Here is a 15,889-nt window from a genome sequence, read left to right on the forward strand (position 1 = left end):
TCAAAACTAACGCCCAATTTGGACTGCGGGAGGGGGACCTTAAAATGGAGTCAGAACACGGAAGTCTTTGTCTTTTGCCTTAAAAATAAACAATGTATTGAGAAATGACCTGCGATCCCATTTCTTTTTTCTGTGTCTTTATCAAATAATTCCTCCAGGACAAAAAAGAACACGTTGTGTTGTAAGTACAAGGTTGAAAAGGAACAAACGCCAATAGGCGTTAACCTAAACATTTGTCGAGGTAAAAGATTCTCAGAATATAACATCTTTCTTTCAACCAAAGGAACAGTGTGTCTAGACAGGCCAGGAATACTCAAATTAGTAAAACCTTCACAACTGCCAGAACACATCTAAATTATTTATACACCAAACACCCACAGCTACCTGCTGTTTTTCACACATTGTTGTGAAGACTCTGCCCAAACTCAATGATCAAATTAGTGGCTATCACTTTGATACACAAACCGTTAAGTTAATTTTTATTGCAAATAATTCATAACAGTACCCATCAGGATTCGTCCATGGATTAGAGGTGCAATTCTGTCGAATGTGACCGGGCTGTTGGAATCCCCAGCATCTTGCTGGAGCTTGAGGAGGAACACTTTATTGCTGATTTCTCCTGCTTGCTCCACCCTTCAGTGCCATCTGAGGCAATTTTAATTGGATATTCCCTCCGCCATGTTACCCACAAGTCTCCACTGTACGGATTGAACTCAAATCCATCCGCCTCTGGGTTATGCATCCAATGATGTCCGCTCAGGTACAGGACATTTTTCATTGTTGGTATTCCCAGAAATCTTGCCCACACTGCTTTGATGTCACCTACTGCCAGTATTTTGCCCACTGCGCTTGATCTCTTTCAGCATGACAATCAAGGACATTTGACTTTTTTGGCTTTGGGTCTATTCTTTCGGTCCTGCAGTATTGTGGTGGACTTGGCATCCTTTCATTCGGCAACAAAGGAGAATGATATCCTTCGTCGAATTCCACATCCCCTGAAATTTTTACATTACCAGTGATGAAATGATAGACCTGAGGGCACTACATCTGAACACTAACAATTAAGCTGTCCATGCTTTGTTTTTTATCTTAGCTTCATCTCCCCGTGTTTTGCGTCGTTTTGCGATCTCGTTTTGCGATCTCGTTTTGCCTTTCCTAAATAACCCTCCTTCCCTTTTAAACAACTGTAAAACTTCCAATTCCTTATCTCTCTTATCTCGTCTTTTATCCCTCTTCTCTTTTGGTTTGTAGTCCTTACTGCTAACCTTCATATCCTCGTTCAAGCTTAAATCAAACGTTCCACCTGCAGGCCGGCTGAGGTTTAAACTTTTTTTGCGCTTGGGCAATTTCCTACAAAAGTCTTCAATTTCATCTTTCTCTGTTGGATGTTTGACTCCCAAAGTAATCGTCGGGGGAAATGCCATCTTAGCAATGTTTTCCCAATAACAGGTTAGTAAGTAACTGTTTAGGTATGTCGCGTGGAAATCTTTTGGAAAAAATAAAAATAAATTAGCTTCGTTTAATGTCAATGGATTGAAGTCAAGATCTAACGCAGACCGTCTGTTTATATCAAGCTGGATAGTGGACTGTTGAGACACAAGGCTTTCAATTCAAAAGCTTTAGTGGAGGTTGTGTATTCACAGGGCCAGTCTAAATTCTCCTTAAGCGGGCAATGAAATTCAAAAAGAATGCAAGAGTAACAAAAAAATAAAAACAGTCAGTTCATTTACGGAGTGGAAACAACCCACAACGCTTGCAGAGATTCTAACTGTCACCTCAAGTTTTCTCTCACCTTTTTTTCCTCCCAAGATGGTGGCACCCTCGCGAGCAGCGGTCAGAGGCTCTCTCTACTTGTGCATTCTTTTCATGTGTTTTGTGTGTCTTGTCGCGAGTTGTTTGTCAAAACCGTAATTCAAATTCAGCTATAACCATTTGGACTTATTAACCATCGGTCACCAGCAGTAAAATATGATTTGTAGCACCTTTCACCAGGAACATAGCATACCGGAAGAGATCGCGACACTAGACTGGTCGGTGAATGAGAAAGCGACGAGAAAGAAAAAAAAGCGAGGCTGTCAAGTGGGCGTGTTGTGTAAGCTCAGGAAAAAGCCACTCAGACCTCCGCTCCCGAGCATATATCTCTCCAATGTCAGATCCATTGTAAACAAAACGGACGATTTGGAATTAGAGCTTGTTTCTAATCGCTACATTCGCGAATGCTCCATGCTAATAATCACAAAGACATGCCTTCACCCACAACTACGCGATGCTACCGTGCAGCTAGGAGGACACACGCTATATAGATTAGATATTAGATATTAGTTAGGAGCAAATGGGAAGTTTCCAAGCTTCATTCGTGACTTCTTTTTCGGAGCTCAATTATTCCCTCTATCCAAAGTCAATGGAGATATCCGTCCAATAGCAGTTGGAAACACTTTACGTCGCTTGATTGCTAAATGTCTGATTTTTCCACGTCTGTCATCGTTGAAAAACAAACTCCTACCCCAGCAGTATGGCGTGGGTGTAGCTCGGGGTTGTGAAATTATCTCACATGCGGTTCGTGAATTCATCCAGCATTCGATCTCACCCACAATCATCATGAAGATCGATGTCCGAAACGCATTCAACAGCCTTGATCGCAACTCAATATTTCAAGCCATCAAGAGTTTCGATCCCTCACTCCTGCCATACATCAGTCAATCCTACGGATATTCATCCAACCTCTATTGTGATGACCACATAATCCCCTCAAGCTCCGGTATACAGCAAGGTGATCCCCTTGGACCGGCTCTCTTTGCCTTAGCTGTAGACCATATCTCAAAAGCAGTGTCATCCAAGCTCAACTTGTGGTACTTGGATGATGCAACGTTGGGTGGTGACCCTGATGTGGTTTGGTCGGACGCTGCGATGGTCAAAGAAAATTTCAGAAGCATTGGCCTTGATATCAACGACGCCAAATGTGAAGTTTACCTTTCAAACCTTGCCCCCCACAAAAGTCAGAGTACGATTTGTCATTTTCAGGAACTCTTCCCCTCAATTGTTGTTGCACCTACTAATAAATGGTCATTGTTAGGTGCACCTCTCCACAAAGATTCAATGCAAGAGTTCCTTGATGCACGACTCAATGACTTGAAGCGTTTAACCTCAAATCTTTGCCAAATTGACAATCATCAGGCCATGTTCATCCTACGCAATTGTCTCTTCATTCCCAAACTTCAATACTTGATGAGAAGCTCCCCGACATTTCGCAACATGAATTGTTTACAGAGTTTCGACCATGTCATAAAAGATTGTTTATCCTCGTTGCTGAATGTTGACTTTTCACAGTCCGCATGGAATCAGTCGAAACTCCCAATTCGTCACGGTGGCATTGGTATCCGTTCCCTTGTTGACTTGTCCCTCCCCTCTTTTCTGTCATCATTCTATTCTACAGTTGAGTTAGTGCGACCTGTTTTGTCTTCATCTCAAATTGATCCTCACAAATCAATTGACATTGATGGCGCACTAAATGCCTGGAATGAATGTCATTCTTCAACTCCAATACATCTCGGAGTTCAGAAAGAGTGGGACGAAATCAATTGCCTGAGGATGAAAGGCAATTTGATCGATTCCTCGAATCAGTGGGACCGCAGTCGAATATTATCAGCGTCGACGTTTCCCTCCGGGACTTGGCTGAATGCCTTGCCAAGTGTGACTTTGGGCAATAAGCTCTCCCCCGATGAGCTTCGCATCTCGATTGCTCATCGTCTTGGTGTCAAAGTTTGCGACCCGATTCCGTGTAAGTGTGGTCATTCAATAGATAGCCGAGCTCTCCACCCCTTGTGCTGCCGTGTCCAAGCTGGTCGCTTCCCTCGTCACTCCAACATCAACGACATCGTTAAACGCGCACTATGTCAAGCTGGTGTTCCTTCAATCCTCGAGCCAAGTGGCCTGGTGCGTGCAGACGAGCGAAGGCCTGACGGCTTGTCGATCTTTCCATGGAAGATGGGAAAGTGTTTGACGTGGGATGTGACAGTTGTTGATACCTTTTCTCAATCATCAATTGCTTCATCTGCAATAAAAGCGTGCTCAGCTGCGAACAAGGCAGAGTCAATGAAGGCCGTCAAGTATGCACCGCTTGTCGATAGATACTTGTTCCAGCCCATAGCCTTCGAAACCTCAGGTGTATGTGGGGACTCCACTTTGAAGTTTCTGTTAGAAGTAGGTTCCCGGCTCGTGGCTGTTTCAAACGAGCCACACGAGTGTCAATGGCTGTTACAGCGCATTTCTCTTGCAGTGTGCCGCGGCAACGCATACAGTGTCCTCGACTGTGTGAGGAAGGTGTGAAGTTATGTGTTATGTGTCATGTTCCACTTAAATTTTTAAATTTTTATTATTATTATTTTATTTTATTTATTTTATTTATTTTATTTATTATTCTTACTTTTTATCCTTGTGAATCTTTGTATTTTGTGTCTTGCAATGCTATTAAGTGAATAAATTTGACAGATTAGACAGGACATTCGACTCAGGAAATAAAAGTGGTGGTGGGCTTTGCATTTATGTAAATGATGGATGGTGTAACAATAGCACTGTTCTGGTTAGACACAGTTCCCCAGACATAGAATTCATGATGGTGAGATGCAGACCCTTCTTTCTGTCCAGAGAGATAGCCATTGTTACAACCACTGCTGTCTACATCTCACCGGACGCTAAGGTAAGTACCGCTCTTTCCCTACTAATGGACACAATAAACAAGCACCAGAACGCCTACTCAAGTGCCACATATATAATTGCAGGAGATTTTAATCAGGCAAATCTCAAAACGGTTCTGCCTGAATATTCCAACAAGAGAAGATAAAACTCTGGATCATGTTTACTCAAACATTAAAGGTGCATACTGAGCCATGCCATGCACACATTTGGGACAGTCAGATCACATATCTTTGTTCATGGCTCCAACTTACTTTCCCTTTAGCCAACAATCAAAGCCACAAAGACAAATTATTATCACATGATCATTATCACATGGCCTGACGACGCCCACCCCTGACAGCAAGACTGTTTTGAACAGACAGTGGGAAACTTTCCACTATGAGGACCTGGGAACTTTAATAGACACAGTACTGTCTTACATCAAGTATTGCATGGCTATGGTCACTGTAGAGAAGACCATCCAGGTGTACCCAAACCAGAAACCGTGGATGACCAGCCAGGTCCAATCACTCCTTCGGACCCGAAATGCATCCTTCAGATCCGGTGACAGGGCACTCTACAGCGCAGCTCGCGCCAAACTGAAGAGAGGCATTAAGGCTGCCAAAACAGACCACAGAGGGAAGACAGAAGGCCAACTTGAAGACCCTCGAACGATGTGGCAGAGCATTTGACTCCTGCGGACTCAGGCACGGGACTCACAGAGGACCTCAAGAACTTTTTAGCCCGCTTTGAGTCCCATGCCTAACACCCACTCACACCACATAAACTTCAAGTACATCCCACACCAAGCTTAGGAAGAAGCCCCACCCTAGGGGTAGTGGATGTGAGATGTGTGCTCCGAGCAGTCAACCCCCGGAAGGCCACAGGACCAGATGGCATACCAGTCAAAGTACTTAAGGCCTGTGCCTACCATCAAGCCTTGTCTCTATGGACATTTTCAACCTTTCATTGGAAAAATCCTCCATCCCAGCCTGTCTGAAATTGGCCACCATCATCACAGTACCCAAGAAGTCACCCGCTAACAATTTGGGCGACTACCACCAAATAGCTCTCACACGTGCTTTGAAAAATATGTACTGAAACACATCAAAGCCTGTCTTCCCCTCATCCACGACCCACATCAGTTTGCATTTCGGCCGAACAGATCCACCGAGGATGGAATAAACACCACCCTCCACCCTGCACTGAGCCACCTTGAGAGCTATGTCCGAATGCTTTTCATCGACTACAGCTCAGCCTTTATATGTTCAGACATATAGTGCGCTTTCCCAGCAAAAGACCACAAATAAGTAATATAGAAATATAAGAGTCACATCCTGTTAAGGTAAATACTAAAATATTGCCTAATCTAAGGTATTATTACTATCCACGGATATACAGTGGTCTCGAGATGTCCTCGGGGATATTGTAGGTTCGTTGGTAATCTGTTGTGATGGAAATATCGCATCTCCTCCCGAGAGTAATTAAATCCTGGCATCTGTAGAAAAAGTTTGCCTCGCAGATGTTAGTAAATAACTATAAGATTGAGGAAACAAAACACCAAACTGGAGAGCAAAGAGCGCTGCACCGGTGCGCGCCACCATCTTCGATCACTTACCTCCTCACTTACCTTCAATAAGCCAGCAGGAGGCAGATCACTGCCCAACGTCTTTCATGTTACCTGACCCTGAAGTTATTGCACGGAAGGGATTGTGTGTCGTGCTACCGCAAGTTCAGAGTCCTGATGGCTGTAGGAAAACACCATAAGACCGGACATTCTTATCCCCCAGTTGGCCAACCTGAGAAACCCACCTTCCACATGCTCCTGGATTGAGGACTTTCTGATCAAACGACCCCAGAGCGTGAAGCTGGCTCGCCACCTCTCATCTGTCCGAACACTCAGCACCCACTCGCCCCAAGGCTGTGTACTGAGTCAACTACTCTACTCCCTCTACACACATGACTGCAGACCCACACACCCTAAGAACATAATTGTGAAAATTGCGGATGACACAATGGTGGTGGGGAGAATGAGATGGCCTAAAGAGATGAGATCCTTAGACTCAGCAAGTGGTGCGCTCTTAACAAGTTGCCGCTCAACATCTCCAAAACCAGAGAACTCACCCTAGACTTCCGATGGACAAAAGGCTGCTACATTGCCCCTGTATATTAATGGCGAACGTATGGAGCAAGTAGAGACTTTTAAATTCCTATGAGTCCACATCTCTACTGATCTCACTTGGCCGGCAAACACCACAGCATACACCACAATCAAGAAGGTGCACCAGAGGCTAAATTTCCTGAGAGTACTCAGGAAGGAGCAAATGAACACCAACCTTCTACCTGTCTGCCATTGAGCGCATGCTGACATGCGCTGTATCAGTGTGACACTCAAGCTGCACAGAAGCCGACCCGAAAAGACTGCAGAAGGTGATCTACCCACCCTGCCCAAGATCTACGAATCCCAGTGCCTCAGAAGAGCAGGAAACATTGTAAAAGACGAAACATATCCCGGCTTCCACTACTTCAACCTGCTGCCTTCTGGACGGCGCTACAGAGCTATAACTGCCAAGACCAACAGACTCAAGGACAGTTTCTTCCCAAGACCTGTCACCATAATCAAGTTCAACTCAAGACTTTTTTAAATAAAACACATGGAGAACCTTTTTTGGGCCCCAATTCGAGTGAGGTCTTTCCTCCTATCTTTTTCAACACAGGTCCTCTTCACCTGGGAAGTTACAATTATAATTATTATAATTAGAACTACAGCATTGAAACCAGCCACTCACACATTCACCGTATGGCCAATCAAATGGTAAGAACTCTTACCTTTTATGGCCAAAGATTTGCAATACTGTGCGTGTGGAGCAATCAGCATTCGATGCCTTCCCTTCGGCTCCTGGTCCCGTGACACCAATTATTGGAGTTTGAACAAAATGTACGCTCAGACAGGAGATAGACCCAAATCTTTATTGCAAAACTGGCATCTTTTATAGGCTTGTTATGAATGAAAACAGGATGTATCTGCACTCTTTCATCATCGCCTTGGCGAAAACACAACGTTCTAGATCTTTCTCTCCAGGGCAGCCTGACTCTTGCTTATACAAACACAGAACTCGTGGGGACTTACACAACTGGGTTCAACAGGCGGCCATGCAAATCTCTATACTATGAGGCATAATGTATTCATTAGATCTACCGTATTTTCACGACTATATGGCGCACCGCATTTAAAGGCGCAGTGTCAATAATGAGTGATATTTCTGTATTTGACACACACAAGACGCACCACATTTAAAGGCGCAGTCAGGCATGGCAAAACATACACCAGCTTAAACATACAAACACACGCTATAAACACTATTAGGCTTATCATTATAAATGTGTATCAATATTAGTCATCATATATGTGCTTGCAACGAAGAATGCTTTGCTTTAATTTTAGAGTTATTGACATTAATACAAAGAGCATTTTAATACAGCTCTTGCAAAAGTAATGACTGTGGTTCGCATCAAGAGAACTGTGAATTGTTTTGGGCATCAAGATGGTTCACATCGAAGTGTGGATTGTTTTGGGAAGAATCAAGATGGTTCACATCGAACGGTGGATTGTTTTGGGAAGCATCGGCTTCTCAGGATGGCTCACAACAAGAACTGTGGATTATTTTGGGAGGCATCAGCTTCTCTGGATGGTTCACATCAAAACTCTCTTGGGAAGATTTGACAGACCTACAATTGTTTTGAGAACTGAGCTAAATTGTTGTGAGACTCTAATAATGTTTAGACATCTGTGGGGCATGGTGTTAAAATCTTATGAATAAGTTAGCAAGAGAGACATCGAGTTATGAGAATGATCTTGACCGGACACGCGGGTGGATCTATTCTCTTCTTGCAAAAATTAAAGGATGTGACTTCAGATGCCTCTTTTATTGAAATGTGAATTTGGAAATACCTAAGAATAAACTTATCAATTTGGTCCTTCGAGAGCTGGGGTCAACATACCGAAAAAGAATCCAGGCGCTGCTGATCGACATCTGGGAAAGACCGTGCGCACGGCGTCTGATACCCTTTGCGGGCTAGATTATTCGACGGAGCACCTGGATTCTCGACGGTTGAAGACAAATCCTACTGAGAGAGACATCTGAGGACATCTCTGGTAAGCCCACATGAATGTCTGCATTTGTTGACGGTTGCCAAATGCGCGAAGGGGCATTGCATGTGACGGTCCATTTTGAGAAATGAGACAATAAAACCCTGTGTATACTAGTCTCTACCAGGTAAAGAGACAGAGCATGAGTCTATAAAACTTAGGGCATCGGTGTCCTGTACTGTGGTCCGGAAAAGTACTTAAACTCCGAAAGTGTACTAGACGGGAGAGTATACTTGTGTGTTTGTGTGTAGTGATAACAAAAGGCGGCTAGAGATGACGATCCAAAATAGCGTCTGCCGTGTAAGAATTGGAAAATTGTTGAAAATCAAACCGCTACAAGGGTTGAACACCTAAACTTATAGATAAACAAATATGGGTTTGCTGGCCAGCTTAATATGCATGAAATAATAAACCTGCAGGATAAAATACGCACTAAGCATAGAGGTAATCTATATATAATATGTGAATGGAGATACAAGCGAGACGGCTTGTTCCACAGAAAGAAGAGTGATAGAACCTGTCCGTTGTGTAAAAAAAATAAAAAGAATAGCGGAGCCTCCTCGGCTGACGGGGAAAATATTTACCGAGATAGGTGGCGAGAGAATAGGAATGTTAGCCAAGAGATTGGGAGAAAACAAATGAGGAGGTTAAACAGAAATCGGGTTTTCAAAAATGCTATGTGCTGGGTTTGTGGAAAATTGGGGCATATATCGCATGATTTCCCGGACAAGAGGGTCTCTAAAAACAAGGCATGGCTGCTCAAAATGATTTGAATGAGGATTTTGAATATGAGGATGTTGAGCTAAATTTAATGGAAACACTGGCATTTGATTTGGTTAAACCAGGGATCAGATTTTTCGCGAATGGAATTAAATTGGATTTTTTTTTGTGATACTGGAGCTTGTAAAACAGCAATTAAAATGGACAATCCAGGTGGTAGACGTACAAGGCGAAGGAAGGTCTTTGTGACAACGGCAGGTGGTCAGGATACCGCCGTTTTGGAAACAATTCCGGTTTGGATACAAGATCCGAATGGATAGACGTGTAAAGTATCTGTATAGTGCCTAAATGTCCTGTCAATTTTACTGGAGTGAAATGGCCTATTGCAGCTTAGCCTGGCTTTGATCCCGTCCGCTAGCGGGAATATTTTGGTTAACAGACAAAAAGAAATACAAAACAGCCAATTAAATGTTTGGCGGTGTTGCCAAACCTGCGTTTTTTATCATACTCTAAACTTGCCAAATAATGCGCCGACTGCGGGGGAAGCGCTCTGTTTTGCTGCGGCTGCTGATTTGATTGGAACGCGGAGAAATATGCGGGCCGCAGGGCGACCGATTAGATGGTGTTAGAAACAGAAGCTTGATTATGCATTCATTCAATATACAACTTGTGCGCCCGGACAGCACAAGCAAATAAAATTTTTGGACCCCTTCCCTGAAGACATTACAATAATTTGCCTTGGGGGTGCTGAAGCAAACCTGAGCGCAAAAGTGATTTTTGCTATGATATATTTATGCTTGCAGCATATTTTGATTATGGAGTCTTGGCAAAATATTGTGATATCGTTGGATATTGGAAGAGGAATTAATTAAGATTATTATGGATTAATGGTAATCTTCTCTAAAATACATTATGCACAGAAAAAAAGGCGACATTTCAAACATGATACCTCGCTGGGAAAGAATTTGTAAACAAAGATAAGATGTGCGAGGCGGGAGAGATGCTGCTTTTGCAGCGAGTGTAGAGGTTACAGTTAGCGGCTAACAGTGCGCTTCCGTTAAACATTTCATAATAAGAGCAGAACATGGTCTGCTAGAAATGCAGGGTTCTGCGATTACCATCGCATTTATTTTCCGGATTTAAACAAAAATGTCTTTCAAGGTGATAGAAAATCTACTTAGTAAAGATTGATTTGGTAAAAGCTTTGGAATTGGGAATGGAGCAAGATAGCCATTTTTTGACCAATTTGTGGATTTCGAAGGGCTCTTAATTAAAGAAAACTAGCTTTTGGAGGATAAAAGAATATTAATACTGTTTTTGAATGGTTGGTTTGTTCAAAATACTTTAACATAAAAAATTGGCTGGTTAAAAAAAGGGATGAGAAAATTTACCATATTATGGCATATTGGTGAAAATTTGTGGGTCATTTACTAAAGATTGAAATTTGTAATTAGGAAATGCCTGGTAGAAGGTTGGTTTCTCTCATTTATGTATTGTAGGTTTTCACTATTGATCAACTACGGAAAATAGCTCTTATCTTGAGTAATCATCGTATGAGATGCAAATTAGATCTTAAGTATTGAGAGTTATTTGGTTGTTAATGATATCAGGCATGAAATTAACAATGCAGAAATGGCATGAGAAATTTCATGGCATTCATCCAAATAATTAGGTAAATTGTACCTGGCTGGGTAGATAAAATAATTGATTTAGGATAGGCATAATTTCCCTGGGACTGAAGAAACGGGGGGTGTTTTTCAAGTGCACAGAAGAACATTCCCTGTTTGTCTTGAGCGGGTGAAATATGCTTTGGTGTGGGGCATGTTGATGACTATTAGGATATTATGGATTGGATAAGCATTGATCAAAGTGATACAACCAAATGACGTTGCTTTCTATTGCTTTAAGGGCATACAAATTAAGAGAACTTTAGCTTAAAACTTACAGCATTGCAATTATGGGGTTAATGCACCTAAATGTTACAGAGATAACATTTGGCAAGAACAAGCTTAGATAAGTGGGAAATGGAACAATTCTCCAAGTTTCAAAATCTGGCTAAGAAACTGATAAGTTTATTGTTAGGCATACAAATCAGGGAGACATCATTTAACATACTCTGGCTACAACTTGCAAGGAAAATCACTCCCGACTCGTCTTTGTCCAAGATGATTCTGAAGAGCGGCATCCTCCTCTGTCCATTTAGTCGCGCATAATTCAAAACATCTAAGGTAATCTGATTCAAATAATTGCATAAACTAACCGAATAACACCATCAAGGTCAAAAACAACTGCAATAATAATTGCATATCAGGTATTCATTAATAAGAATTAAGGTCGGAACTCAAAAACAACTCCATTGGAAATTAAACAAACAAGCCTCCATTCGGCAAAACAATTCCATATCAAGCGAACCGAGCGTCATAATTTGAGAAACATATGCGAGTAATCCCGGAGGTTGATTGATAGCCATCCGCTGAATCAACAACAATTTAAGCGTCCTTTGCAGATCTTCATTGTGAACTTGCATTTGGGTAAAGGGTCGAGGTGTATCTCCCAGCAAACAGTCCTTGGAGTCGAGGACCCAGTGAGGTGTTACGTCAACAACCTGGTGCCAGCTGTCCTGGAGGATGACCTCGAGTTTGCCCCAGTCTCAAATTAAAGACACTCTTATACAAAAGTAATTAAAATGCATACATCTATAATAGTATCCAGAATAACCCCAACAGAAACAGATTATGTTTGTCGCTTTGGGTTTGACAAAATGCGTTGGCGCATGAATTCTGGAATATTTGGGGAATGGGAATCCCATATCTAAAACAAATTCGAGGGAAATTTGGAAATAGGCTCTCTTTGGCACTGGATGCCCAAAATTTAGTGGGGCCTTTCATGGTATGAAACAAGTGATGAAATTATGTTTATGTTCAAAATTAGCACCTCCAAATTATAAAATATCAACCTTTGAGTAATGCTTTAAGTAGATGGGTTGTCTAGGAATAAAATGGAATGGGCAAAATTCGAACGGAATGCGAGAAACATTGACGGCGACTAACACAAACTTTAGAGGTGAAACTATTGCCGCCTCAATTCTGCGTACAAACAGCTAAACTGATAGTGGTTGTTGTGAGACACCCAATGAGAGCCCAATAGAGTGTAGCGAGATTAAAAAGTGAGAATCAATGCATCCACCACAATTTCAAAATAAAATAATAAATACAGGAAATGCATTTAATTATGGGGGGGATTTCGTAACTTGAATGTTTTTCCTATCTCGAGGCACTCATTTGCTTTCGTAACCTGAAAATTTCATACCTAGAGACATTCGTAAGTAGAGGTATGACTGTATATGTGTCTTTGCATGTGATAAATTATATTTGAATGGTCCACGAGAAACTTCGTACACAAAATGTAGACACCACGCAAGGCCAAAAATGTTTTAAACCTCTGCTATACATCTTGTAAAATGGAAAACATAGAGACAATTCAGCTATAATGCCCTGGAGAATAAAACAAGTATGAACATTTTTACCAAAGGGAATTTCCAATAAGCATTTTCATAACGAAGTCCGAAAGGTGTACATGTCACTCTTGTCTTTATGATAACACCGATGATTCTAGTAATTAACAGAACATCAATTATTTGCTATTTTATATCCCTTCATAGCAACTCACATGCTTCTACAGTCTGGCAGAAAAAAACTCATTTGTTTGTCAGCTGGTGCTCTGTAAGCAGACATATGAGACTATTGTTGTACGCATACAAAAGGATACTCTCACCTATAAATTGCCGGCTTACGGATAAGAGTGAGATGCATTGTGTTTTGAGCAAATCACAGAGTAATGTCCTTCTCAGAGTTGGGAACCTTAAGAAAATGATTATTGTTCTGCTTTCCATGTGAGGGCACAAATGATTGGAAAGTCTTCCTTTAGATGCAATAAACCAAAATGGAACTTTTCTGAATACCCCTCAGCATACCATAGGGCCTCCATACCATGTTGCTGTGTCAGGGCTTCATAGACAATGGTGGCAACAGAGTCTTTGGATTTGCCCAGGTATAAAAGACATTGTGGCGTGGTCACCAAAGCAGCATCATAGTTCTCTGAGGAACAAACACAGCAAGCACAACCATGGGCAGGGTAAGCGCACACATTCGTACTTGAAAGTGTGTTTGTCATTATTTGAAAATTGACAATCCATTTCCTAGATCACCTTCTACGAGGAGCGGCACTTCCAGGGGCGTTTCTATGAGTGTGTGGGCGACTGCTCCGACATGTCCTCCTACCTGAGCAGGTGCCAGTCTTGTCGGGTTGAAAATGGCTGTTTTATGGTCTATGAGCGCCCTAACTTCATGGGTACCCAGTACTTCATGAGAAGGGGCGAGTACGCTGATTCCATGAGCATGATGGGCATGAGAGACTGCATCAGGTCTTGTCGCGCAATCCCCATGGTAGGCGAGAAAGCTTTTAACAAATAATTTCATCAATGAAGAATCACTATAGTAGAATTTAATATGTGGAAACTATCCTGAAGCAGCACAGAGGCCAGTTTAGGATGAAGATCTTTGAGAGGGAGAACTTGAGCGGCCAGTCCCATGACCTACAGGAGGACTGTGATGATATAATGGACCGCTTCCGCATGAACGACTGCATGTCCTGTCAGGTGACGGATGGGCACTGGCTGATGTTTGAGCATCCCCAGTTCAGTGGAAAGATGATGTATGTGAGACCTGGAGATTACCGCAGTTTCAGAGAGATAGGGCTGAACAGCATGAGGTTCATGAGCATGCGACGCATCATGGACATATAAAAGTTGGTCTGTGGATTGTTTCACTGGAAAAACATAATAAAATATTTCTCAAAGCGTATGTACAACACGTTAACATTTCAATCAGAACAAATACAAAATGAAATCACTATATGATTCACTGTCATTCTGCTTTACCACGCCAACATTAAGTATCGTCATTATTAACATGGAATTGTCATTTGAAAAATATCCACATTCCATTATATATATTAAACCACAGAGAACTAGCTTCATTCAATAAAAAATTGTAAAGCAATACATAATTTTGCTTATTAATTCCATCTTTAAGCCGCAGTGTGTAATGGGCTTGATACACGAGAGGCAACGTCACTCCCCTTCAATTTATTTTATATAGAACTAGCATGAAGAGGTGGAAATTGTTTACCAATTGTGAAATTTGTGCTCGTGAACGCACAAATTGCTGCTGCCTGGCAGTACAACCAATCTGCAATGGCTTTGTTGATCGACAAATCAACTGCAAGGAACTGCTAACCCCAATATCATTTCCGCACTCCATTTTGTGAATATGGAGGCTAGGATCATTTTAGCGATTTGCAACCAGTACATACTTTATGATACTTCTCGGCATGATTTCTGGGATTGGCCATCCTAGTTTTAAGATGGGGTAGATTTGTTTCACGAGGCTAGCCAAGAGGAAGTTTGAGTACCACGGTTTATTGACCTGGAGAAGACCTCAGGTCGGCTCAAGGAAGTAACACAAAATGTTAGGTTTGGGTTAGTATTGTTATTTCATTGTTTTCTCCGTGTGTTCTAATGTTCGCTTCCCTACTCTTGTTTGTTCCTGCTGACTTGCAGTTCCGCTCGCACAGCTGCACGTCATTGATAATTAGTTCCTGTTTTGTCTATTTAAACCCCCGAATTATTTTGTCAGTGTAGGATCGTCTGTTTTGTTTTGTACCATGCCAAGTTGCCCTGCCATGCCATGCTCCGCTGTCCATGTCTTCCCGTCAGGTTTTATTCTGTGATTTGATTTCTAAGTCAGTGTTATTTTCTAAAGATCCTGGCTAAGTTATTAAAGTTTTCTTTTGAGCACCACTTTCCTTGTCCCTGCCTGCTTCCCTGCAACTGGATCGATGAAAGACGTAACACATAATCACCTGTTTTCAAAACGTAGACAGGGTAGGAAACTCCAGTAACAGAAGAACAAAAGTGACGCACTGGCAGCAAACATTAAGTGCCAGGCTAACCACACACAGGTGTAGACATTTAGATTGTTATGCGGCAAGCCTGCCATGGTGAGCACTGCAGACCTGAACCCACCAAAATAAAACAGAAAGGTACATAAATTTAAACCACTGAACACAATGTGTGACACCAAATTTATAGCCAATCAATGTAAAACGATGACGCACAGACAAAATGCAGTGTATGTCATTGTCGCTTATTGTGCAGTCCTAGCGCATCCTGGTTGTTGGGTTTCAGAACAATGAATTGAATGCCTTTAATATCATTATACAACTACTATTAGATTTAAAGCTTCACCAAAGAGTGCACACATAAATAAGTACTTGTCTTAAAAA

At 42.0% G+C, this 15,889-nt stretch overlaps 2 protein-coding genes across 6 annotated transcripts in view; one reads left to right on the plus strand and one right to left on the minus strand.

The window, feature by feature from the left end:
- Positions 1–2,060, minus strand: part of LOC144087087 (gamma-crystallin M3-like) — a 47,803-nt gene extending 45,743 nt beyond the window's left edge. Inside the window, exon 1 of the mRNA XM_077617385.1 lies at positions 1,793–2,060. The gene's annotated coding sequence lies outside the window, so the exon portion shown is untranslated. The remainder of the gene's footprint in view (positions 1–1,792) is intronic.
- On the plus strand, positions 1,336–15,404 carry LOC144087092 (gamma-crystallin M2-like). Of its 5 annotated transcripts, none has more exons than XM_077617390.1 (6): positions 1,336–1,833; positions 4,585–4,696; positions 4,779–8,830; positions 13,513–13,678; positions 13,747–13,989; positions 14,073–15,404. In XM_077617390.1, exons 4-6 carry the CDS (start codon positions 13,670–13,672, stop codon positions 14,346–14,348), a joined length of 528 nt encoding a protein of 175 aa, XP_077473516.1. In that variant the 5' UTR covers positions 1,336–1,833; positions 4,585–4,696; positions 4,779–8,830; positions 13,513–13,669; the 3' UTR covers positions 14,349–15,404. The 5 variants fall into 5 exon arrangements, with proteins under 5 accessions (XP_077473516.1, XP_077473517.1, XP_077473520.1 ...); XM_077617391.1 differs by having other exon boundaries at positions 4,779–4,872; positions 13,595–13,678; XM_077617394.1 differs by having other exon boundaries at positions 1,337–1,833; positions 14,076–15,404.
- The last annotated feature ends 485 nt before the right edge of the window (positions 15,405–15,889 follow it).

This window comes from Stigmatopora argus, chromosome 13 (assembly GCF_051989625.1).
Source record: "Stigmatopora argus isolate UIUO_Sarg chromosome 13, RoL_Sarg_1.0, whole genome shotgun sequence".
Taxonomy (NCBI): Eukaryota; Metazoa; Chordata; class Actinopteri; order Syngnathiformes; family Syngnathidae; genus Stigmatopora; species Stigmatopora argus.

Bases quoted from the DNA above. Each gene is read 5' to 3' on its own strand.
- LOC144087092 (XM_077617390.1), top strand. The intron at 13,990-14,072 runs GTAGGCGAGAAA...ACTATCCTGAAG, and splicing joins CTTGTCGCGCAATCCCCATG to CAGCACAGAGGCCAGTTTAG.